At 58.3% G+C, this 26,002-nt stretch overlaps 1 protein-coding gene and 1 long non-coding RNA gene across 3 annotated transcripts; one reads left to right on the top strand and one right to left on the bottom strand.

Annotated features, from left to right (window-relative positions):
• Positions 1-459: 459 nt before the first annotated feature.
• On the bottom strand, positions 460-24,763 carry WFDC1 (WAP four-disulfide core domain 1). Its single transcript, XM_039227223.1, has 7 exons — positions 24,462-24,763; positions 11,780-11,963; positions 9,079-9,162; positions 7,849-7,989; positions 3,692-3,733; positions 2,098-2,168; positions 460-878 (listed from the first exon to the last, which is right to left on the bottom strand). Exons 1-6 carry the CDS (start codon positions 24,600-24,602, stop codon positions 2,125-2,127), a joined length of 636 nt encoding a protein of 211 aa, XP_039083154.1. The 5' UTR covers positions 24,603-24,763; the 3' UTR covers positions 460-878; positions 2,098-2,124.
• Positions 10,698-24,172, top strand: LOC120228682. Of its 2 annotated transcripts, none has more exons than XR_005527563.1 (3): positions 10,698-11,455; positions 23,253-23,564; positions 23,898-24,172. It is a non-coding gene; the product is annotated as an uncharacterized LOC120228682 (long non-coding RNA). The 2 variants fall into 2 exon arrangements; XR_005527561.1 differs by lacking the exon at positions 10,698-11,455 and adding an exon at positions 21,171-21,317.
• Positions 24,764-26,002: the final 1,239 nt, after the last annotated feature.

Below are 26,002 nucleotides of genomic sequence, written 5' to 3'. Positions count from 1 at the left end.
GGTGACTCAGGGCCACCTGCACCGTTTGCAAAATGAACACGCGGACCCTTTGGTGCACCGTTGCTAAGAAGTTCATCAAGCCAAGCGTGGGCCCCTCTGAGCAACTACCCCCGGAGCCCACCCTGGAGGGTCTCACCAGCCACCCTCGGCGGGACCTAGTTCCTCACCTTGTCTGACTTCCTCCACCGCCCGCCCACCGTCCCTACCCTTCCGCTCAGGTCCCCCGGGAACTTTCCCAGCAATGCGCTTTCAATAAATCCCCCTCCCAGAGTCTGTCCCAGAGGGATCCGACCCAGACCCAGAGCAGGGCGCCCTGGCTGGATATTCCAGAAGCAGAGCTGAGCGGACACGTCAGCCCAGAATCCCCTCCCCCACCCATCCCCAGGGTTCAAGGGCTTCAGCGCCTGCTATTTAAGATCATGGGAGTGGGAGTGGTTAAAACTAGGAATCCTGAGCAGGTAAGTTCGTTTCTGTTTTGTAAGGAGCGATTTATTTCGAGAATATGTGCCATAACGTGCATGCCTCCCAGAGTCAAATCTGGAAGAATGTGTCGTAACACAGCCACGACCTCTGTCTTAGGAAGGGGCTTCGCACAGCTCTTCCGGGGGGCGCTCCGCGGGGCCCCCAGGTCTAGTGGGGCTGCCAGGTGTGCCGTGTTCCCAGGATGATAAAACGGGGACCCGGCGCCGGTGAGGGGCCCCCACAAAGTCACCCAGCCAGGCGGGTCACGCGTGGCCTCGGGAGCCGGGGGTCCTGACTCTAAGTATCTCTGGGGTCATGCTCTGTCGAGCTGGGCATGGCCTCTGGGGGTCGATTCATGTTTTGTCCAACTGTTCCCAAGGCTCAGCAGAAAGTGGAAGGATGTTCTCGCGCAGTGGCTGGAAGAGAAGCAGAGAAGGGATGAGAGCCGCCGCCGCCAGGGGCAGGGCAGAGGTCACGGTCTGTGTCACCCCCCCCCACAGCCCCACAGCCCCCAGAAGGACGCCAGTTTCCCTAAGACTGAATTCTGAACTTACTGGCAGTCTCTCTGAGTAGAAGCTCGTTTAGTTCAACACATCCCTCTCCATCATTCCCATTTTACAGATGAGGAAACTGAGGCAGGGCAAGTTGAAGGGATTTGCCTCAGGGCACTTGTGGTGGATCGAGGACTGGAGCCCAGTTCTGTCCGGCTGCTGCTCCCGGGCGCCGCCGCAAAGTGCCCCTCATGCCCTGGTCTACCCTGTCACCCTCCCTCCCACCTCTGTGCATCCCCACGGGAGGCACTGCCTGAGGTGGGTCAGATACACTCCAGGGACCATTCCTGTCACCAGCAGCCAATAGGCCTGTTGGCACCGATCCGCCAAGGGCTCAAGATCTTGCTGGAGGACTCGCGCCAGAATATTCTGGAATCTGAAACCTGATGTTTGCCTTTCAAGGACATTCTGGGGGAAACTGGCTGCTTCCAAGGGCTTTTGTTCACCGTGTGCAGACGGGTGGGGCTTTCTCGGGGTGGGAAGGGCGCGCGGGTGTCACTCGGCTCCTACCCTGGCGGCCCCGCCCCGACCTGGCTACTCTCCCTCACACCCCCGGCCGCTCCCTTCACGGCCGCTCCCTTCACAGCACGTGTCGCAGGCCGATTTCCTGGGGGTGGGGGGGGGTCGGAGCAGGGACCCCGGTTACCCACGGCCGGCCCCGGCTCAAGGCCTGGTGCAGCGCCGACAGCCCCGAATGGCCACCGAGGGACCGAGCGCCCAGCATGTGCCTGTCTCTGAGCTGTGGCACCTGGCCGTGCTGGGTGACTGAGGGAAGCACAGAGGGACGGGCTTCAGGGGGCAGCGGGGGACTGTCTGTTGTTCATGGAGGCGATGACACCAGGCACGGAAAGGAAGGCTGTCACCTAGTCTCGTCTTTGGATTTAGGGCCGGGTGGTATGGAAAGTTCCGGCTACACAGCCACTTCTCCTATACATCTACTATGACACCTTAAGGGGATTTTTAAATTCTAGCCCCAGGTAAAGCCCCCGTCCCCCTCCCAGCGGCCACCATGCGGAGTAAAGCTGCCGAGGACACCTGGCGCCCGGAGCCTCCCCCACTGCCCCCCCCCCCCCCCCCCGCTGACCTGCCCCACTGCCTCATCGGAAGCGCCTCAGGGTCCTTTTCCGGGCTCGGCCACGTTCTTGGAGTCGCCCTCTGCAAAGACAGCAGGGCCCCGTCAGGAGAGGTGCCTTCCGTGGCTCGCCAGCCCCTGCCAGGCCAAGTCCAGATGCCTGGCTCCCCCCCCAACGCGGTCACACAAGCCCGGCCTGCAGCCTCTCCCCTCTGCTCCCACGGCCTCGGCCACAGCACCCCCCCCACCCGTCTGGTCTGGCTCCGCCTCCATTTCCGGCCCCATCTTCCCCCGCCCTCCCTCTTGTTCACTCTACACCCCAGGCCGCCACGGCCAGGCTCCTTCCAACCTCAGAATTCTCACACTGGCTGTGCCTCTGCCCACTAGGTCTCCTTCTCTAGGCTGAGCTTAAATGTCCCCTCCCCAGGAAGCCTTCCTTGATATCCTAGTCTAAGGTACCCTTTTCATAGTGTCCTCTGTGTGACCTCAGTCACCCTGATCACTACTATTTCTAAATAACTACTTGGGTTTGTATTTATTTCCTGCTTGACATTAGCTGTCATGTTCACAAATGTAGCCCCAACCTCGAGGAGTAATGCTTGATAAATACGTGCTGTAAATTCTTAACAAAGAGGTGACGCATGGATGGAAGGATTGGTGGATGGATGGAAGGGTGGATGGGTGGATGGATGGATGGAAGGAAGGATGGATGGATGGAAGGAAGGAAGGATGGAAAGATGGACAGAAGAATAGATCAATGGATGGATGGGTGACCAGATGGATACATGGATAGAAGGAAGGAAGGAAAGAAGGGTGGATGGATGAAAGGATGAAAGGATGGAAAGATGGAAAGGTGGACAGAAGAATATTGGATAGATCGATGCATGGATGGAAGGAAGGAAGGGTGATGGATGAGTGGATGCATGGATGGATGGATGGACAGAAGAATGGAAGGAAGGAAGGAAGGAAGGATGGAAGGAAGGAAGGAAGAGTGGATAGATGGATGGATGCATGCATGCATAGAAGGATGGATGAAATAATGGATAGATGGAAGACTGGAAGACTGGATGGGCTGATCAGTGAAGGATCAGATACAAGAATACTGTCAGCCATATTTCCAATCCCCTGAATGAAAGGAGGAAGGACTGAAACCTACCCAGGCCCAAGTTGTAACATTTAACACAAAGCCACTTTTCTTCTATGAGCCCCTCGTTGGCTCCCACCTCCTCTGCTCCCCAGCGGACAACAGGGCTTCTGTGTTATTTCCCAATCCTAGTTCTCCATTTGTCCCCAGTGAGACATCCCTAAACCGCTGCCCAGTCCCCGGCTGCAGCCTAGAATGCCCTTGGCCGTGTCCCGTGTCCCCCGGAGGGCGGCTCAGGACGGAGGAGAGATTTTCACACCAGAAGCATCTTAGCATCCCACTACCTCACGCCCAGGGGCAGGTGGCGGCACACACGAGCCGCTGAGAATACGGGCATTTCCCTCCACAGCAGCCCCAGGCTGTAGCTCTCCGGGCAGTGGGGTTCTACTTCTCTTCCCCCAAGAAACCCTCACTGCCCCTGTCCAGTGCCCTCGGATGAGGAAGAGCACTTTCTTCTCCCACCTGGGTATTCCTTGTATAATCCGTGTCGTAGGAATCGCCCATCTGGAAAACAAGCGAGAGGGTGAAACTCCTTCCAGTGAGCTCCTGAGGCCAAAACTACTTCCCTAGGAACACAAAGGAATTATCCGTGTCTCCGCTTTCGTTCCCTCCCAGGTGTGCAAGGAGTTTCCAGACGCCGCTTCCGGGAGCAGACGTGAGAGTCTAACTCTCCGCTCCTCCCTCGCGTATTAGTGAGAACTGCAGAAATGTGAAGCAACGCCCGTCTTCTATTGGTATGTGTGTTGGAAAGTGCAGTGACTTTTTTTATTTACTTTTTAAATTTAATGTTTATATTTGAGAGAGAGAGACAGAGCACGAGCGGGGGAGGGGCAGAGAGAGAGGGAGACACAGAATCCGAAACAGGCTCCAGGCTCCGAGCTGTCAGCACAGAGCCTGACACGGGGCTCGAACTCACAAACTGCGAGATCATGACCTGAGCCGAAGTTGGACACTCAACCGGCTGAACCACCCAAGGCCCCAACTAGTGACTTTTAAAGGAAATGTTATGTTTAATGCGTAATGAGTTTATCAGCGTCGTTTTTAAGTGAATTAACACACAAATCTTTCGAATGCCTCGGCATTAGTTTCTAATGTGGCATCATCTGTGGTGACAAGGGAGAGCTCTACGGGGTCCCCAGTGTTTTTTGAGCGTAAGGCGGGTCCCGAGGCCAAAAAGTTTGGGAACCACTGTGTTAACAGGTCTACCGGAAGCAGAAGGCCAACATACTATTCAGCAAGGGCCATTACAAGATAGGCAGTTCACACGGGGATACATGGTGTTTTGAGTCTGGTCAAAGGAGACCTGAATGTCCGTAGCGCCCGTGACAAAGTAACTTGAGTAGCTATCTTCATTCCACTGCTTCGCTAATCCTCTCTGAGCCTCAGTTTCCTCACCTGGAAATGGGCATGAAATTGGCACCTCTTAAAATTATTGTGAGGGTTAAAACAAATGATTTCCTTTAAACCACAGATAGGCAAATAATAGGAGGAACCACACGAAACTGGCATTTTGGTACGTAAACAGTGGCTGAGGGGCTCCTGGGGGACTCAGTCAGTTGAGCATTAGATTCTTGATTTTGGTTCAGGTCACAATCCCAGGGTCGTGGGATTGAGCCCTGCCTCACTTGGGATTCTCTCTCCCTCTCTCTCTGGTCTTCCCTCCTCCTCTAAAATAAAATACTTTTTTAAATTATTTTTTTAATGTTTATATTTGGGAGAGAGAAAGATAGAGCATGAGCAGGGGAGGGGCAGAGAGAGAGGGAGATACAGAATCCGAAGCAGGTTCCAGGCTCTGAGCTGTCAGCACAGAGCCCGATGCGGGGCTCGAACTCACGAACCGTGAGATCATGACCTGAGTTGAAGACAGATGCTCAACTGGCCCAGCCACCCAGGCACCCCTAAAATAAAATAATTTTTAAAAGTGGTTGACTCGGGAACATCAGACGTCTCGAATCACTAAGGATTCCCACTGGTGATGGCCACTGACCCGCCGCCCCCCTCCGTCTTGTCACTGTGGGGAAACATTTGTGCCACAGAAGTCTGGCCCGGTCACACAGAAGTTTCTCTGGGCAACGCCGCCGTGGGTGAGCTCCCTCCTCCTCGGTGCGTCAGCATCCTCCGCAGAGCACATTTATGCGCTGGGAACTAGCATGCTGTTATAGGCCAATTATGGCTCCATTTTAAAGATCGCACCTTCATGGTCTCACGGTTTGTGGATTCGAGCCCCACGTCGGGCTCTGCGCTGACAGCTCAGAGCCTGGAGCGTGTTTCAGATTCTGTGTCTCCCTCTCTCTCTGACCCTCCCCTGCTCATGCTCTGTCTCTGTCTCAAAAACAAATACACATTAAAAAAAAAAATTAAAGATGGCACTTAGGCAATTGCTCCACTTTCTGTTTCCTTCTGTTTTGTGGCCATCCTAAAAAGCACCAGGGTGTTTAGGGTCCGTACGACATTTCTTACACAGGCCGGGAGCCCTGCGGAGCCGATCCTCACCCTCAGGCTGAGCGCTTATCAGCCACCAGGACAAAAACTGTTTTCGAAGCAAATGGCCAGGGTTTTTCCAGGGCGGCAGCTGTGAAGCATTCCTGTGCCTTCCTTCTCCTGGGCACAAGTGCCGGGAAGGCGAGGGAGGTATGTCTGGAGCCGGACACCCTCCGCACACCTTCCTGTCCTTTTGACAAACTGGATTCCCCAGGCTCAAGGCTGCACGATCCTCTCTCCTTCTTACGCTGCCTGGCAAGGTCGCTGTGCCAGAGGCAAGCCTGGGGGACAGAGGGCGCTCGGCCTCTGAGTGACCTCCAACCCGTCCCAGAGAAAGGCGCCGACTCCCCAGGCCCTGCTCTCCAAAGAGTCACATTTACTGCCTGTGCCGAAGTCCAAGTTCCTCTGAAGAAAGACATGAACCCCTTGGATGTCGGGGTCCAGGCTGATGGACGTAAAACCCAACAGCCAGTGGCTCGCCCTAGAAGCCGGCTCTCGGAGGAGACTGGCCTCGTAGGTGTGGGCAGGAGACGGCAGCTTACCCTCAGACAGCCCCCCAAAATAAATGGGTCGACTGATACGGAGAGACAGCTGGGGGGGGGGGGGACGGCTGGAATGGGAAGAGAGAGTTCGAGCAATTCTGACCATGATGGGTCATTGCGATGGAGGGTCCAAGGCACTATTTCCCTGAAGTCTAGAATTATTTCAAATATGTAGCTTAAAAAAAGATAAAACTTAAATAAAAGGCTGCTTTCTGGCCCCCACTCCTCCTGAGGCTCTTGCTCGAAGGGACATTGGTGGACATCAAGCCATTCCCAAGCTCCCGTGTAATTACCAACAATTATTGCTAACCCGCAGCCCCCGGCAAGGCTCAGAAGAATCTCATTTACATTTCTGTCTGGAAGGCTCCGATCACGATCATCGCTGGGGGAAGGGAGAACACCCACACAGGTGCACGCACCCCACACGGGCTCTGCAGCCCAAGGGCAGGCTCAGAACTCCCCCTCTGCTCCTTGTTAGCTGCGGACCGTGTAGACAAGTTCCTGACCTCAAGTTTTCCCTCCTCCCTGAGACAGACGACAGAGCACGGGGTAGCGGAAGCATTATCAGCCCATTTTACAGATACGGAAAATGAAGCCCCAACAGGCTAGGCCGTCTGGCTGGAGAATGCTCTCGTAGCCCCAAGCAGCAGGTGGAACGAAGGAGAAACCGCAAAGCTGCCTACTCGGTTTCAATCCTTTTAGGGAAAAAATTTTCAAAGCTCAGCAATCCAGGAACCAGGCCTCTCGGGAAAGTTCTAACATCTCCTAATCGCGGTATTTGCGGGGAGGAGGAAGCTAAGTGCAGAGCACGCAGCGCGTCCCTCTTGAAGCACTGCAGGGAAACACCTTCTCGAATCTGGCAGAGAAATGCTTTCGCGGACCGTGCGCCCTGCCGTGTTGCTCTGCCTCACTGCTGACCCAGGGGGCTCTCTCCAGCTCTCGGGGCTCCGAGATGCAGGGGCGGAGGCCGGGCCCACCGAGTCTGTGCTCTCGGAGTCCCAGGGAGCTCATCCGGGATAAGCCAGCCCACACCTGCCCGAAATTCCCGATTCTTTTGCCACACGTGTCTTCCAAGTCCTGTGGACCTTATGCCTCGCACGAGGCTCGGGGGTCCCTGCCCTGCGGTCCTGGCTCTTCCCTGATCGGTTTGCTCTTTCCTAGTCGCCTCCAGGGATAAAAATGACTGAAGTCACGCTGAATGGGCCTAGCAGGGACCACGGAAAGTCAAGGATTCTCAGACAATTTTAAAAGTAGGTATATAGACGGCTATAAAGTATCTGACGGTTACTGAGCACCTATTATTGCTTGGCTCTGCTCTGCAGGCTTTGCAGGTAGGACCTAAAGGAATTCCCGTGACGGCATGCAGTGGCCCCATTGTACAGATGAGAACATTGAGGTTCAGAGATTGGAAGCACCTGGTGCCAGCTAGGCGGTGGCAGGGCTCAGAGGCCTGTGTCAGAGGCAGGGAAGTTGGACGGGAGGAGCTCTTCGCCAGGCTTGGGGGGGCGCGGGCGGTTTTCTCTGGGGCAGGCCTCCCGCGAGGGTGCTACAGGGAGGAGGGGCCAGGGGCAGGGCCGGCGTGGGGGCCACACTCACCTGCCTGTCGGCGCTGCCTGACGCACTGCCCGCGGTTGGGGATGCCGGCGGCCACATCACCCGGGTTCAGGATGTGGCAGTCGTAGCCGGAGGGGCACAGGAGGGGCTCGGCCCCATCCTCCGTGGTGCTGCAGGCCTCAGCTGGGGGGGGGGGGGCACGGGTGGCGTGCTGGGTGCAGGCAGCGACTGTCTGCCCCCGACCCCAGGCTGCGCCCTGCGTCTCGCTCACAGAGGCACGTGTGTGCACACGCACATATGCACACGCGCACACACACACCCCAGCAGACAGTCCAAAGTCACGTGGTGTGCATCGTGACACACATACGCACACGTTCACCTACACGCTCACACTTCACACAAAAAGCCCTGACGCACGTGCATACACACACACACACGCACACGTGTGCACATGCACAAATCCAGTGCCTGGACACACGGATCCTGACACACGCATGCGTATGCTCACACCTACAGCCACATCTGTACACACGCGTCCATACACAAATCCAGATCCACACGCGTTTCCACCACCCGTGGCTCTTAACACACACACTCACACCTACGGTCACACGCACCTGCAGGCACACAGATGCACGGACATCCAGACACAGCGTGAGGGCAGCCACGCAGTGGCGCACCGCCTCCCGGACGCAGTCGCGCACATGCATGCGTGCAGAGTCACACGTGCAGCCGTGCACACACACGCGCGCACACACACGCCCACCCTCCGGTTCTCTGGACCCTGGGCCTGCCTGCCTGCTCCCCACCCGCCCGGAGAAGTCTTCATCACCAGGGAGCAGTGGACCCCTTATTATGATTTTAGGGATCGGAAAGCCACCTCCAACCCCCTCTCAAGTCTCCACCCAGAGAGAGGGCCACCATTCTTAGGGAAAATCAAGCCCTATACTGTCCTGTGGATTCGGAGCCCCTGGTCTAGCCCCAGCCACCACCCTTCCGTGTCGGGTGCGGAGGGCTGGGTATCTGGGGTCCTGGAGGGCGGGGTGCGGAGGGCTCGGTATCTGGGGTCCTGGAGGGCGGGGTGCGGAGGGCTCGGTATCTGGGGTCCTGGAGGGCAGGGTGCGGAGGGCTGGGTATCTGGGGTCCTGGAGGGCGGGGTGCGGAGGGCTGGGTATCTGGGTTCCTGGAGGGCGGGCAGCCTGCTGCAGCAGAGACAGCTGGGAAGGGGGGATCCCGACTCTGACGCTGGGCCGGGCTTCACCCTGTAGGCACCTTGCAACACCTCCTCGGGGCCATCCAGGAGCCAGCCGTTGCCACCAAGCCATCGAGGTTTGGGCTGCACCAGCCAGTCTAAAACTAACAAAGTGATACACGGTTAAACGGAGCCCCCTGCCCCAGGCAGCTGAGGAGCGCCCCAGCCTCTGGGGATGGGGGAGCCCACACCTCGTGATGAACCACAGAGGCTCCCGGCCGCACATTCGCCCCGTCCTTTCGGGAACAGCACTTTGAGGTTTGAGGAGGCCCTGGGGTCAAGCTGGAAACTACATTTCCCAGCCTTCCTTGCAGCAAGGTGCGGCCACATGACTGAGTTCTGGCCAACAGGACGTAGGCAGAGGCGATGACACCACTTTCTGTTCTTGCCCAGGCGTCCGGGCCTGTGTGCGCCCCTCCCTCCTCCCGCAGCCTGGGAGCCGCTTTGACCATGAAGAGCAAAAGATGGAAGGAGCCTGGGTCCCTGGATGGCTGGACTGGAGCCACCTACCTGCCGCGGACCACCCACGTCCTCTGGCCTATTAACCAAGGGGGCCCGAGTAAACAGGTTGGGCTCCTGGGTTCATGGGTCTTTTTGTCTCAGCAGCATAGCCGGCTCTGTGACCAATACATTTTTAATACAAAGGGCAGCCCCCGCTGTGGGCTGTAAAGTGTTCGAAATCCTAAAGCAGGGGCGGAGAGCCCACAGGCCTCCGGGGAGCAGGTGGGTAACAGAGGTAAGAAAAGCCGGCCAGGCAGGACCACGGCGGACTGGAGACAGTCCCTGCCGCGGTGGGTCAGCTGCTGGTCGTTATGACCCACAAACAGCTGGACCGCTCTGCCAGTGAAAGCTGCCCATTCACTGATTCCCTGATTCTTTTCATTTTCAGTGAGTGCTTTTCGGGTGCCTATGGACCGGTTTAGATGGCGGGCGTATGGCAGTGAATGAAGCAGACCAAACGCTGCCTTATGCGGCTGACCTTCGAGGGGGCACCGTCAACGAGTGGATAAAACACAATGTTCCAGACTGTGCTGTAGAGAAAACTTAAGCAGGGAGAGGAGGGTAAGGAATGGCTGGAGGGGTCTCGCCATTTACAGAGGGAAATCGTCCCTGAAAACGTGATCACCTCTGGACAAAGATCGGAAGGAGCTGTGTGGGGGTCCGGCGGAAGGACATTCCAGGCAGTGAGCGATTCCCTCCTCTGGGCCCAGATGCGGGAGTAGGGGGCCCCACATCCCTGCACTCGGGGCCTAAGGCAGTGGGCACTCCTCCGCAGTCAGAAGACTGGATTGGAACCCCAGCTTTGCCTGCTGTGTGGTCTTGGGCAAGCAACTCAGCTTCTCTGCGCTGCAGTGTCTTCCGCTGTAAAACAGGGCTGGTGACAGTCTCTACCTCATAGGGCTATGTGAGCATTAAATGAGATGATGTATGGAAAGGTGATCAGGAAGGTCATGAACGGTTGTACAGTTTGTGCACTGCTCAAAAGCACCTGGTGGAGGTGGCAAGCGAGGCTAGAAAACCTACACACTGCCACAGTCCAAAGGAAGGGGCATCTTCTTTGACTTACCCACCCAGAGGGAAGTACCTTCCTGTGCTGCTTCCACCAGGAGGGGCTGCCACATTGTCTGCTTTTTAAATACGGGGCCCGTGCAGGAGCTCTCCTGCCCTGAGCCCCTGGACATAGGCGGTGCTCAAACACAGGGTAGATTGTAATCACGAGCATAATTAAGGGTGCTGAGTCCCTTGTCATCGCGGTGACCTCACCCCAGAGAAAACAAAGTGTGGTCCTTCTTGCTTTGGCCTTGGGAGAAGGGGCTGGGCTGCCTGCTCTGTGGCCTTCAGCAATTGGGGCCCATGGGACCCCGACGCCTCTCCCTGGGGGGGGGCAGTCCACGCAGGCTGTTGTCACGGAAGGTCTCAGCCCCACGCAGAACTGAGAGGGAGGAGACCTTACTGCCCCCTCCTCCCCATGGAAGGGCACCTCTTCTCCGCCCTGGGGGCACACAGCTGCCTACCCCTCCTCAGTATCCCCACAGGCTCCGCCCTCCCCCCAAACCTGTCCAGAAAGGATCTAAAACTCCTTCCCTTCAAAGAGGAATGAGTTCCCAGGGCTCTTTCTGCCAAAGAAGGTGTCATTAAGGTTTAGCAAACACCTTAGGGATGATCTGCTCCCGGCCACCCCGGCCACCGTCCAGGGCCCTCCCTGAGCTTCGCTGCGGTCCTGTGTTACAGCTGGGGGGGCGGGGGTGTTCAAGGGGTGACCAGCCAGTGGGGGGGCCAGAATCCGGAGTGTGCCTTCCCCCTGCGTGTCTGGGGCACACACACGCCATCCGGACTGCCTGCCGAGGCCCCAGGTGTCCGTCTCCAGCCCCCCGGGGCCGGGATCAGGGGGTGAAGGTGAGTGCGTCTGGGGGGGTCCGGGCGAAGCTTGGCCCGCTGCCTTCTGGGGGCACCTGGTGGCGGCCCGGGGAATGCGGCCCAGTGTTTGTAAGAAAAGCCGACCTTTGGATTTTTTTTTTTTTTTTTTAAATGAGAAACCTCCCCATGGTCTTAGGAGGGGGCATCGTCCTCGGGACCCGCCTCTCCGGGGCCGTGCGCGCTGAGGGCAGTGGCCCGCACGCGCCCGGGTGCCTCCTCCGAGGGTCGCACGCAGGCGCCCCCCGCCCCCTCCCCCCGCCAGGGGCCCCCAGTCCCCGCCCGACTGCCCGCCCGGGCGCCTACCTGGCGGAGGTGGCACGGCCTCCAGGCAGGCGTAGGCGCAGCCGTTGTAGCAGCAGCGCCGGTGGCGCGGGCACTCGGAGTCGGCCTGGCAGCGCGCAGCCTGGCAGGCGCCGGGGGGCAGCGAGCGCGGCGGCGGCGGGCAGCGGTCCGCGCGGGGCTGCCGGGGGCCGCCCGCCTCCTCGGCCTGCGGGCGGGGGGGGGGGCGCGTCAGCGGCGGGACCGGCCGCGGGGCCCCGTCGCCGAGCCGCTGCGGGTTCGGATCTGCGCGCGCGCGTGTGCGTGTGTGCGTGCGTGCGTGTCTGCGTGCACACACGTGCACACACCTAGATCTGTCTCTCTCTCCCCGTGTGTTTAAGCAGAGCCCCGAGAACGGACAGACCGCACCGGGAACGGATAAACCCGCGCAACTGGGGTAAATCTCACGAACAGAATACTCGGTGCAAGAAAGGAAAAGGCCAGCTCCGAAGAGGACTCCGTGTGAGTCCACACACAGGCAGCGTGATGTCTGGTGTGAGAAGTCCCGCTGAGCCGTCACCTCGTGGGCGGGGAGCAGGAGGGGCCCTGGGGGCGGGGGGGCTTCTCTCTGGGGGCCCCTCCCAGTTCTGCTTCCTGATCTGGGTGCTGGTTACACGTGTGTTCAGTTTGTGAAGCTGGACACGCGATGTTCCCACTTTTCCCTATTATGTTTCAATAGAAAGTTAAAGAGAAGATACAGTACCTAACAGATAAGAAATATGGGCACATGACCAATCAAATGAGCATTTTAGAGGTGAGGTGGGGAGGCTTTGTCACAGCAGGCAACCCACACTGGGTCCCTTGGACACCAGCCCCCCTCCATGCTGGGAACAGGATCTGAAAGTGGGCTGTGTGGAGAGGTGTTACACACACACACACACACACACACACACACACAGAATATAGGTTCACTGGGGAAAAAATCACCGTGGCTTGCCCCACCTCCTGGCCCCTTCTGAAACTGCTCCCGCCATCTAAATTCCTATTTGCCTCCAGCCTCTGTTTCCCTACAAATGTATCCATATTTCAAAATCCCTCCCTCTTGCACAAGCAAATAATACTTGTCTGCACACTGAAATCTTGTGTGGCCATTAAACGTGCCTTTAACCTCCTGATGCGAGATTGCCGAGATATGGTGGCTGGGAAGAATATTAAGGTGCAGGACAGGGGCGCCTGGGGGCTCAGTCGGTTGAGCCTCCAACTTCGGCTCAGGTCATGATCTCACGGTTCGTGGGTTCGAGGCCTGTGTCGGGCTCTGCGCTGACAGCTCAGACCCTGGAGCCTGCTTCAGATGCTGTGTCTCCCTTGTTCCCTGCCCCTCCCCCACCTCTCAAAAATAAACATTAAAAAATTAAAGTAGAGAACAGTTTGTATGCGACACACCTATGTTTTAAAATACACATATGCACACTCATGTCTGCCCAGAACATTTTTGGAAGGACCCGGAAGACCCAAGAAACCGTTACCCTAGATTGCCTTTAGAGGGAAGAATTCAGCTCTGAAGCAGCCAGCGGGAATTTCTCTTCATTGTGTATTCGTTTGCCCTGCTTCAATATTATTTTTGCCAGGCACACAGTATTTTTTCAATTTAAAGAAGACCATCGAAAATGTTAAAAACAAGAGAAGTACTTATGAAGCATTTTCAATGAGAGGGAAAACACTTGATATGTTAGGGAAAATAAAGAGCAAGGAAAAAAAGGGTATAAGCCCTCTGACCTCATCGGAGTTAAAAAAAAAAAAAAAAAGTCAGGAAGGTCAAAAATGTGTCCACATCCTTGCCCCTCAACTCCCCCATGTTATTGCGGAGGCTGCAAGGTCCATGCGCTGCTCCCAGTGCCCTGTAGGGGGCGTCAGGTCACCGAGGCTAGGCCCGGACAGCAGGTGCATCTTGGAAATTGGAATTCCTTTTTTAATTTAAGCTGTTTTATTTATTTCTGAGAGAAAGAGAGAGAGAGAGACAGCGTGAGCAGGGGAGGGTCAGAGAGAGGGGGAGACACAGAATCAGAAGACAGGCTCCAAGCTCTGAGCTGTCAGCACAGAGCCCGATGTGGGGCTCGAACCCATGAACCGAGAGATCATGACCTGAGCCGAAGTCGGACGCTTAACCGACTGAGCCCCCCAGGCGCCCCTTGGAATTGCAATTCCAAGGACTGGCGGTGTTCACGCTAAGTCCCAGGGCACCTGCGGGGCTCAGAGGGAGGGCGAGAGGGAGAAGAAGGCAGTGACCAAGCGAGGCAGGCAGCCTGGGGAGGACGGGGCTCCTGGCGCCTCCCCGCTTCCCCCAGAGAAGCCCTCTTATCTCCTATATATACGTCCGCCATTCAATTTGTGAACGTAACAAGGAGCACAAAGCCAAGTTTGGTGTGTAAGGACACAAAGGCTCAGGGGACGGGTGGCCCTCCCCCAAAGCCTAGGGGAGCCCGGAGCGCGGATTTGCAAACGGGCTCAGCCTTTTCACCAGCCCCCGCTCAGGCCAGTCCCCGTAACTCCCGTATCGTCACCAATAACTCTCAAGCTGCGAGCAGGGGACACGACCCCACGCCATTAGCTCTTCGTTCACTTTCCTCGGAATGAACAAAATTGGACCCGTGTTGGGGCCCGGCCACTGTGATCCTAATGGACGGTGGCAGCCGGCGCGGCCTCCTTGGGAGGGCGGTGAGGGAGGTCAGGAGGCCGCGGGGAGGGGGTTCCGCCCGGCCCGTTCCGACTCAAGGCCTCATTTACGGGACTGAGCGGAGCCTGCGGGTCAGAAGTGAAACCCTGTCTCCTGCGCCCCCCCCCGCACCCCCCAGTCCAGTGAGTTCCTAACGGCCGCCCCGCGAGGGTGTGCAGAGAGACCAATTTTAGATGCGCCCCTGCTGACATTCAGACGTGGTCTCCCAGAATTTGGAGAGGACAAGAGATAAGCGCCTTAGAAGTCAAATCTCACGAGGTATTTGCGGTGCGGCCGGAACAACAGATGGTCGTAGGTGATAAAGAACTGATTTCACCGACGGGCCCAGATGAAGGGATTAAATGTTCTGGGAACTATTTCATGTCGTGCAAGGTGATGCTCAAAGAGGGTCCTGAAAAAGGATGAGTTTTAGGAGTTCTGGGAGAGAGCTGACTTTTATGGGAGAGATAAATACATCCCCCCATCCAGTGGGGCCCTGGCCCGTACAGGACAAAGGGGTAAAGGTCAGCCAGAGCTGGCTGGTGCCCGCCCCCAGCCCCTCCATCTCCCAGACGCACCCTTCCCTTGCTCTTTCCTGTTCGGCCCTTTGGCTTCTCTGAGATCCCTAGAGCAGTCCTACCCCTGGGCCTTTGCACAGGCTGTGTCTCCCAACTGAGATGCCAGCCTGCTCTGCGCTCACCTCCCTCAGGTCTCCACTAACAGGCGCCCTCCGCCTGCGCTGCCCCGGAAGGGGGGGCTCTCCCTGCTTTACCTAGCTCTCACCCCGCCCCCCCCCCATATGGGAACACCGTGCAGTCACCCACTCGTCCTCAGTTTATTGTTTTCCGCGTCCTGCAACGAACTCTCCTTCGGCGCCAGGATTTGCTCCCACCCGTGTCTCCGGCCCCGACGGCACACCTGCCGCAGAGCAGGCGCTCGGGACATTTTTTGTGGCGGCTGAAGGAAAGCTGTAAGGGTGACGCTGCTGAAGACGAGGCCCAGTGCTTGCTGGCGGGTCACCGCTCTCCGGGCGTCTAAGTGCTTATGTGTGGGACGGAGCCGTCTGCGTGCACGTTACCCCAGGTGTTTGAGCCGCGGCCCAGGGAGCCGTCCCTCGTCCCTCGTATCTGATTGACAGGCACCTCTTACGAAGCATCAGCTCCTGCTGCGGTCGCATGAGGCCAGCGTGGACCCACACCAAAGGGCCCTGAGGCCCGGGGAACGCAGGTGAGCCCGAGGCCCCAGGACTGGCTCCAAACTAATTCCTGAAGGTCTGCTCTGACGCCTCCCTCCTCCTCCCTCGACGGCTTCCGCACACCGGTCCCTCCGCTCAGAACGTTCCCCACGTGACGCCTGTGCTTCCTCTGGGGCAAGAACGTAGGACCGTGTCTGGTTTCCGAGTGTAGCAAGATGCATGGGGCGAAGGCCCGTGACCTCGTGAACGATCCAGGCTGAGTTCGGCAGGGATCGAACGCACTAGCCGAGTCTGGGCTTGAATTCTGTAGCTCTGTGATCGTACAGGAAAACCACCGGCTGATTTCGGCCTCTGTTTTCCTCATCTGCAAAATGGGCACGGGAGGCGCTTGTGGTGGGAGCGCACAGGGCCGTGCCCGTCTCCCAGGCACATCCCAGCCTGTGGGAATGATGCCTACGGCTCGGCGGCCTTAGAAGCCTCTCGGCCCCCAGCCAGGGACCCGCCAGCTCACGACAGCTTTGCTCTTCCGGCTCTCCAGGTCTCCCTTTCCTCCGGCCGGCTTCCTGCCCTCGGGCCCTCACTGGAGGGTTTGGGGATGCTGAGGAGACCCGAGAGCCTGTCCCTGCCCCGGGGAGTCTGGATCTAGCTGGGGACTGAAGACACACCCCCGGGGGACACTCAGACAACGACATGGGGTTCCGTGGAAGCAGCCACACCCAGCCCGCAGGATGCCCGGAGTGCTCACCCCAACCCCATACTGTTGCTGGCCCCATTGCACAGGTGAGGGAACTGAGGCACGGAGTCGCCACGCCAGGAGGCGCCAGGCTCAGAGCTGGGCAGTCTGATGATCTAGAGGAACAGGCGGCGTTTTCCGAGCTCCTACTGTGTGCCAGCACTGTGCGGGGACCTCACTTCCTAAATCTCATGGAAGCCGCAGCGTATCGCTCCAGGGCCCCCGCCGGGTGTCAGCCCACTTTACCGAGGAGGAAATGGAGGCACAGAAACATCACAGGCACTTGCCCAAGGTCACGCAGCTGGGGAGCGGCATTCGAACTCGGGCCTGAGTCCGGAGCGGCTTCCCAACCTTGCCCGTGAGGCTCCTCCTGCTTGGCCAGCTGCCTCCCCGCCCCCACCCCTGCGTGCCTGTGCTCCAGCGCCAGCTCAGGACACAGAGAACCCCCTCCCCCAGGTATATGCCTTCTGGAAAGAACCCTCCTGGGCTCCACTCTCTGCAACCCTAGTCAGCTGAGCCCTCCAGCGCCACTCGGCCGGACACAAAACCGAGGCAGGTCAAATCCCTCGGACAGATGAGGTGGCTCACCCCAGACTGGCAACACCCGTCACGAAAACCCCAGGGACCCCCCCCCCCCAGGGTGATTTCTAGCTTTTATTTTCACGCCTGCTGAGGGATTGCATTGCAAGTTCATTTCCAAACAGCTGCGGAACACACAGCCCCGACAAGAACGCTCCCCGTTCTGGACGCCGTACTCGCATAAAAAGGACTCCCCTAAGGTTTCCCACTAGGTGACTGTGTTTTCTCACTCCTCGGGGAGACAGTTCCAGAGGCCTCTGTGGCTCTCTGGGCCATCCTGCTGCCCGTATCCTCAGGAAGCAGGGCAAGGAAATACCGATTCTGGACCCTTCCAGCGGAAAGCTCAGTTCTTCAAGCTCAAGCCTGGATTCTACTGAAGCAAACAGCCTCGGGCCCAACCAGCGGAGGCTGGAGAAAGAAATAATTGCACATCTGTACGACCGGACACAACAGGGGCCTTTGAAAAGACGACACAGGGGCGCCTGGGCGGCTCAGGCGGTTAAGTGTCCAACTCTTGATATCGGCTCAAGTCACGGTCTCACGGTTTGTGAGTTCGAGCCCCGCGTCGGGCTCTGCGCTGACAGTGCGGAGCCTGCTTGGGATTCTCTCTCTTTCCCTCTCTGTCCCTCCCCTGCTCACGCCTTGTCTCCCTCAAAATAAAGAAATAAACTTTTTACAAAGGGGGACGCAGAGCTACCATATCATAGTCACCACATACTGTTCAGTGAAAAACGCAAGGTAGAGAAGGGTACAAATAAGCCAGACACAAATTCGCCAGCGTGTAGGATTCTATTTGTATGAAATGTTCGGATTCGGCAAACCCATCGGGGCAGGGAGCCGACTGGGGGCTGCCAGGGGCTGGGGGAGGGGAAATGGGGAGCCACTGTTAGCCGATACGAGGCTTCCTTTTGGGGTGACGCAAGTATTTAGGCCCTAGATAGAGGCGGTGGCTGCACAACACTGTGAATGTGCTAAGTGCTCCCAAACCACACCCCCGGAAATGGTTACTTTTACATCATGTGAATTTCATCTCCATAAAACATTTTTTGCACAACATGAACAAATACCATTAAGAGAAAAAACTGTGCGTGAGTATACCTGTTTCACGGGAAAGTCTAGGCACACACGTACCAGAACGCCAACAGACCTGACGTCCCGGAGGAAGAATGAGATCTTTTTTTACGCGGTTATAACTTTTTGTATTGTCTGAATTTCTTGCACAGTTAACATCGCTTTTATAATCAGGAAACAATTTTGAACCATTTCCATTTAAGGAGAAAGAATCCAATCTCCAAAGCCGCCCCAATTTACCCATATCCGTCCCTCTGTGCTCTCCACCCACTTTATTCCGCGTGCAAGAGCTTTACCCTTCTTTGGAATGTTCCAGCGACTTAACGGCCAGACCCATAAAAGTGCGCCCCAGGACTGATTTGCTTGGCGCCGGAAGAAAGCCAGTTTTCCTCTAAGCATTGCTTGCTCTGCCTCTGGAATTTGGACGTCAAAAAATCTAAAAATACGTCTGTCCCTGGAACAGAGGCGCAGAGCTCTGTGTGTGTTGATGAATGCCATTTCCTGACGCCCTGGGGCCTCCGCGCCAGGCTCTGGGAGCAGAACTGGGCGCACCGCGAGGGACTTCCTCCGAGAGACACGCAAAACCCCGGATCTCACTCCAGGGATGACCTCACCTCAGTGCATGCTGTCAGCAAACTGACCAGCTCCTTTAGCTGGGGTCCACGAGCCCTGCTGCACACCAGGAAGTCTTCTGGAACTTTCTATCCCCTTCTGGAACTTTCTATCCCCTTCTGGAACTTTCTATCCCCTTCCACCCTGTTCTGGAAGGTTTTAATGTAATTTATTCATTCATCTAATGGTACATTCAGACAGAGGCCCCAGGCCGACTACATGCCAGGCAGCCTGGCTCCAAGGAGCACTGAGCTGCACCAGAAGATGTCCGTCCCTGCACGTGGCTCAGCTCCGGGACAAACACCAAGTGGGACCAAAGGGACAAAGGGACGTCACACAGATAAAGCAAACAAATCACCTTTTTTGGGGGGGTCATCTGCAAAATCAGTGAAAAACTAAAGCCACAATTTAAAAAATCATGCAAAATAATAACGGGGCTAAATGCTAGGGGGAGTCCGAGATGAGATGAAAACGTTTAAGGGAACCTGAGAAGGCTGCGAAGCTAAGACCAGCTACGACCGGGCGTGGGTGCGCTGGCCTGGGGTGTCGGGGACACAGAGGGGACCAGCCCGGGGTCCCAGCCACGGGGGTCTCGTGGAGACCCTAAGATGCACCTTGGGTTTCCACTGTTCCATTTTCTAAATTATTTTAAATTAATACATATTTTACGTATAACATTTGCCATTTTAACCGTTTTTGAAGTGTACGATTCAGTGGCACCAGTTAAATCCTCAATATTGTGCAATCAGCGCCTGTACCTATTTCCTAAATTCCTCCATCGCCCAGGCAGAAATTCCATCCTTATTCCCTTCCAGCCAGCGCCCTCCAATCTACCGTCTGTGTCTGCAGATTTGCCTGTTCTGGAAACGTCGTGCAGGTAGTTCCTGCGGGATGTGGCCCTTTGAGACTGGCCTCTTGCACTTCAGCAAGTGTGACAACTTCACCCCCATTTTTATGGCTGAATGATATTCTGCCGCACGGATTGGTCACATTGCATTTTGCCTTCTGAGTTTCCGGACCTTTCTGGCATCGGCCATTTGACTGGTGCTGCGCTGGACGGTCAGGCGGGTTTCCTCCACTCCCGGATGATAAACACACGATCGCCCCGGACGCGTCTTCCCTCGATCATTGCTACCTGGGATTGATCTCAGGACTCGCACCTCAGACGGGGAACCCGGGTCCAGAGAGAAGAAAGTGACTCGCCCAAGGTCGCCCCCAAATCACACCGTCCATTGACTTTTCCTTCCTTCCGTCTACTGCCCGCCCAGCCGGCTCATCGCCCCCCACGCCGTTCCGAAAATGTTTCCGGATGCCCGTGACATGCCGGGCTCTGTGCCGGACACGGGGCTACGGGCAAGCCCACGGTGGGGTCGTTTCAGCTCGGCGTGTCCCCTCCCCTCTCCCGCCCCCAGGCAGGACCCGCAGAGCCGTGGCCGTGAACACCCCAGGGCCCACGAGCAGCCCCCCCTCCTCTGGGTGGAGGCACGCTAGAGGTCCTGACGATGGGGTCCTGGGTGCGAGCTCACATCTCCCAAGGGGCGAGGCGCGTCCCCAGGACTCCGCGGGTGTAATGATCACTCCGCCCGTCCCCAGCCGGAGCGGCAGGGGCCAGTCACCCGGGGCCTCGATTTCCTCACCCGGGAAATGTCCGTCAGGGCTGCTGGCTGCAAGCGATAGAAGCTGGTGAGGCTGGTTCCCAGGAGCGGACCGCAGGGGTGCCCCCGGGCGGCTCTGAGAAACCCCACAAGCTGGGTGTGCTGCCCCACGGCTCTGGGGGCCAGAAGGCGGAAATCGAGGTGCTGGGGGGGCTGGTTTCTTCTAGAAGCACGACGCTGCCGTCCCTTGGCTTGGAGACATTGTCCTCCAGTCTCCGCCTGTCTTCACTTGGCCTCCCCCCTGCGTGTCTGCTCCTGGGTCTCTCCTCTCCTCCCCGGCCACCCTGGGCTCAGGGGGCGCCCACCTCACCCCCAAGTGTCCTCATCGTGATGTCCTGGGTGTCGGCTGAGCGTGCCCCCCCCCCCCCCCGCCACCGCCAGGGAGATACCATCGTGTCTGAGAGACTCCTGCCTCTCACGCTTGCTAACTTAGCAAACATAAATACATACGATTCAGTAGAAGAGTCTGGAGCTCACAGAAATAACAAGGGGGAAGGGAACGAGCTTGGGGACATAGTGGGGAAACTGAGGCACAGGGCAGGCTGGTTCCCGGCTCCTACAGGGTCAGAAGCCCCTCCCCCACGTGGAGGGGCCCTGGGGGGCAGCACGCATCACGGAGAGGCACCCCTTCCTCCTGCTGCACCCCCTCACCGCCCCCTCCGCTGGGCGGGCACCCCTGGGCAGGGCGGGAACTGCCCAATCACTTACGGCTGCCTGGGTGCGAGCTTAGGGATCAAACAGACTCAGCCACCGTGACGCGCCGAGACCGTGGGGCCGCCCGTGGTGGCTGCAGTGGCCTCACCCAGGAAAGGGTGGGAGGCTCCTGAGACTTAACACGTGGCGAATGCTTGTCCCGACACAGCACGTGCTCAGGGAAGCCCCGTCCAGCGATCGCCCGGAAAGGAAGCCCCAGACACCAGCTCCACCAAACTGACCGAGCTCCGAAAGGCCGCTGGGGTTGCTTACAAACACCGTGCTCCCCTTTCATCCAGCCGGGCGAATATTTGGTGCCATGTGTTTGTCTGGTCTGGTCTTATTTGTATTATTATTTTTTTTTAATGTTGTAAATGTTTATTTTTGAGAGAGAGAGAGAGAAGGAGCGAGGGAGGGGCAGAGAGAGGGAAACACAGAATCTGAAGCAGCTCCAGGCTCTGAGCCATAAGCACAGAGCCCAACGCGGGGCTCCAACCCACGAACCGTGAGATCATGACCTGAGCTGAAGTCAGACGCTCAACCGACTGAGCCCCATGGTCTGGTTTTATGTTTGCTAGCGCACAGGTGGGGGGGGGGGGGCTCTGTGCCAGGCACGCTGCAGGCTCAGAGAGGGGAGCCCTCTTTCTCACGACCAGCACCCCCCCCACGGCCTCCTTGGCAACAGAGGCCGTGCCTCCCTCTCTGCCGTGTCTCTAAGTCCTCGGGCAGGAAGGGGGACGCAGCATCCAGGACGAGGCCTGAAGTGAGAAGGGGCGGCCACGTGCCGGCCGGGGCCCAACCCCCAGCCTCGGCCGCTGCCCTGTGAGGCTGCCTCGAGGGCGGGCGCCGGGCGAGGGGCTGGGCAGCGGCTCCTGGGCAGCGGTGGGTGGTTTCTCACCATGGACGCAGCAGACGTTCGTAAGCAAGAGCAAGAGAACCGTGAGATGCGGCGAAATAATCAGAAAGTGGTCCACGCTAACAAGCCCTACTTCCTTTTTAGTACAGATTGTATGACTAGAAGCTTATGTTTTAATTTTTTTTCTATTTTTATTTATTTCTAGGAGAGAGAGAGAGAGAGAGAGAGAGTGAGAGAGAGACAGCGTGAGCAGGGAAGGGTCAGAGAGAGAGGGAGACACAGACTCTGAAACAGGCTCCAGGCTCCGAGCCGGCAGTCAGCACAGAGCCCGACGCGGGGCTCGAACTCACGAAATGTGAGATCATGACCTGAGCCGAAGCCAAGAGTTGGCGCTTTACCGACTGAGGCCCCCAGGCGCCCTGGTTTCGATTTTAAGAAGGGCTCTCTTTACCTCTCCAGGGCGGGTGCGAGCTGGCTTCAGCACACCAGGGACACCCGGCCTTTCCTCACCCTGACCCGCCCCACGGTCCCCGGGGGTCCGGGGTTGAGGCCAAAGACCTGACTCGGTCTGGGGGGAGGTGGGGGCGGTTGGTGCCCCACGGGGAGGTCATGCTTCTGAGTGTGCAGGGGCCGTTTCCCACCCTCCTGGCTTCCCCGTCGGACACTCGTAAGGGCCCTGCACGTCATCTGGTCCTCTGCCTTCATTTGGCAGGTAATGACCAGAGAGGGCCGGTGAGTGGCCCGAGGCTGCACAGCTCAGTTAGAGCTGCCCCGGGCCTGGTGCCCACAAGTCAACAGCCTGTTTTTTCCCAGGTGCTTTCTCTGAGGCCGGTTATCGGCACAAACGTCCCCTGTGTCTGAGTATGGGGGAGGGCGGCTGACGTGTGCTGGTGACGGGACAGCTCCGGGCCAGGGAGGGGCGAGCTCGAAGCACTCATGTTCTAGCAAACGGCGGTGAAGGGCACTTGGATTCTGAAGCCCCCCCCCCCACCGCCGGCCCCCGTGCCCATCGTCCCCAGCCTCCCAGCCTCCCCCTTCCTCCAGGTGAGGTCGCAGATCCTGTCCCCATGACGATCTGGGACAAAGTGGAGATCGGACCCGATGATACGTGCATCACCCTGTTGGGCCAGCAAAGAGCAAGGAGGTATCAAACCTGAGGAGTCACCCCCTCCTTGCACAAACCCTCTCCTGTGGTAAGGACTGCCCCTCGGGGGCTCCCAGATACACCGTTTTTGCCTCACACTCTGCCCACACCAGGAATGTCCTTACTCCTCCTAATCCTTAATAGTTCTTCAAGATCTGGCTGGCATCTTCCCTCCTCCAGGAAGCCTTCCGTGATGACTCGGTCTCCTATGACCTGTTCAAGCATCTCACCATGGCAGGAGTCATTAAACATTCCCCTTTCCCACAGAGCTGCCTGGCCAACTCCTATTCATCCCTCGGAGCCCAACGCTGAATGCCCCCAACCCTGGAAGCCCCTCCCTGGCTCTTCTGGAGCAGAGCTGAACACATTCTTCTGTGCTTCCACTGCATTTGCCCGGAACTTGTTCGCAAGTGCCGACAAAATGGAAGACACCGGCCAGTCACCAGGAACACTGCACCGAGGGAGACAAATTCAGGCCTCACCTCAAGGACCCTGCACTCCACCGGGGAGGCAAGCACCGCCCGGTCCACAGCGGTTTAATGAAGTCACAGAGAGGCACTGAGCGCTCGCTGTGTGAAGGTGAGTCATTTAGTCCCCAGAGAGCCAGGGCTGCCCCTTGACCCCTTCAGGCCCCTGTCCCCCTCTGCCAGAAAGGGGCGGCACTAGGATTACGCCCTCCACCCCCAGTCTCTCCCCCAGTCCCCTTCCTGCCTCATTTCTCTCCTCGGCGCTTGTTACCAAACGCACCGCATTTTCCTTCCTTCTCACTTACCCGCTCACGAAACCGCGAACTCCCCGAAGCAGAGACCCGCGGGCCGTGTGCCCGCAGCCTGGAGGACCGCCTGGCAAACAGGGCTGAGCAAACCCAGCTGTTGAAAGGGCTGCATCCCTCTAACACTCTTTCCTTCCCAGAGGAGACAGCTGGTGCTCAGAGACGTCAAACAACTTGCCTGAGGTCACACAGCTGGTGAGCAGCAGAGGCTGCATTCGAACGCAGGCAGCTGGCTCCGAGGCGCACCCTTCCCGCCACCTGCGGTGTTGCACACCTCGTGCGGCCAGCACGTGTCACCCGACCGCCCCCCCCCCACCCGACCACGTCGCCCTCGAGGGTGCGAGCCGCTGTCTCCATGTCGTACCCACACCCAGAGCGGTTTCCACCGAATGTTTGCTGAATGAGTAAATGGCCGCCCGAACGCCTAACTAGCTCTTATAAACACTTGGTTAATTGATTGTTGAGAACCATCAACAATCAGTCTTAAGCCCTCGGAGTCTCAGGTCGGGCGCTCTGCACTTCGGTTGGCAAAGGCGTGTCACCGCCACCCCCGCCCCCGCCCCCGCCCCCGGCACGTTTTTGCTGTGCCCTTCGCTCCTGCACTTACAGACAAGGAGCCGTTCGAGGGCGGCTTGTACGTGCCTCCCTGCCCAAGTCTGGGGGTCGCCCGTCGCCTCCCGGCCTCCCCGGCCCCGGGCACTTACGCGGGGCTTCTCGGCCAGCCTGGCGTGCAATGCCCGTTTCCAGATATTCTTGGCGGAGCCAGCTTCGGGGAGAAGCAGCAGCAAGCACAGAGCCCAGAGCTTCCTCCGGCCGCTGCCCATCCCGCGGCCGGGAAGAGGCATTTCCTTCCCCGGGTTCCGAGGAGAGGGGCCCCCTCACCCGGCGCGTCCGGCAAGCGGGGGGCAGAAGCGGGCACGGGCCGCGGGACTCCGGCTCCGCTGCGCCGGCCCCTCGGATGCCGTGTCCTCCCCCAGCACAGGCCCCCACCCCTACTCCCACCCCCACCGGTGGCCGGCCCGCCCTATTTTTAGCTTTGCCCTGTAACATCTGGCCGCAGTCCAGCATAGACGTCTGCAGCCTGGGCAGACCGTGGAGGCAGGGGGAGGGGGCACCGGGCTGGCCCGGAGACGTGGCCGGGAGTGGCCCTGCCACACTGGGATAATGAGCACTTCCTTGCAGGCTCGGGCCCCTCCCGGGGGCGGGGGGGGGGTATGCTGGCTCCGGGGGGAGGGGGGCAGAGGGGGCCGGGCCGGAGTGGTGGCGGGGGCTCAAAGCTGCCACCTCATCCAAGTTTTGAGCTGAGCCGACAGACTCTGCCCATAGAAGCTTCTCTGGAAGATGGTGCCGAATGGGGACGGGCTGAGCACGGCTGCAGAAGGAGGCCTCACGGCCTTGAACCCTGGTGCCCTCCCCTGTCGTGTGGCTGAGCGGACAGCCGCGTCCCGTGGTCCCTGGGAGAGGTCAGCAAAGGTTTGCCCGTGGCCTGTTTCACACCTGTCATAAGTGTGCTGGGGGACCGGCCCCTGCATTCTGTGCGGGTGTGGAAAAGCGCCGCGCTCGGTATTTCAGGAACGTTCTGCGGCCCGTGCGCAGCGATGCTGACGCCCATTTTGCAGGTGAGGAAACAGGTGCGATGCCTCCCTCAGGTCACAGGCAGCCTGGCTGAGCTGGGGCTCGATCCCGGCCCATCTGCCCATGGCGACACGCCCCCAAGGAAGGTGGAAAGGCCTTCTAGACTTCTAGACGCACCTGCGTGGGGCCCCAGCTCAGCCTGAGTCTGAGCGCTCCTGGGAAAGTCATGGCTACGGCTCCCAGTTCTTCCATCCGTGACACTGACCTTGTGGTCTCAGCTACAGCGGCCCCCGAGGGGGGTGTCAGCTCTGCAAGGTCAAGCATCTGCGCCTCTCATCGTCTGCGCTGGGCCGCGCCTGCATCGGCACTGGCTCGATGCACGGGATGAATTTAACCATCGCGACGACACTACCAGGAAGTATGTGTCGCCTAAGATGGAGGTGCAGGGCAGGAGTCAGCTGTGTGCCCTAAGGTCCCAGTACCCGGCACGGGGCTGGCACACAGTAGGTGCTCAATACGTGTTCTTCACCGAGAAATCAGCAGCGGCATTCGATCACAGGGACCCAGGGCACCGAGCTCGCAAAGATTAAGTTATAAAAATGACCCTCCAGAGTCTTTAGGGACGGGAGGTCACGGTGACAGCCCAGGGACGGCTCACAACGGGTCTTAG

This window comes from Hyaena hyaena, unplaced genomic scaffold (assembly GCF_003009895.1).
Source record: "Hyaena hyaena isolate Hyena2069 unplaced genomic scaffold, ASM300989v1 scaffold_1, whole genome shotgun sequence".
Lineage (NCBI taxonomy): Eukaryota > Metazoa > Chordata > Mammalia > Carnivora > Hyaenidae > Hyaena > Hyaena hyaena.
This window is presented reverse-complemented; position numbering and strand designations above follow the sequence as displayed.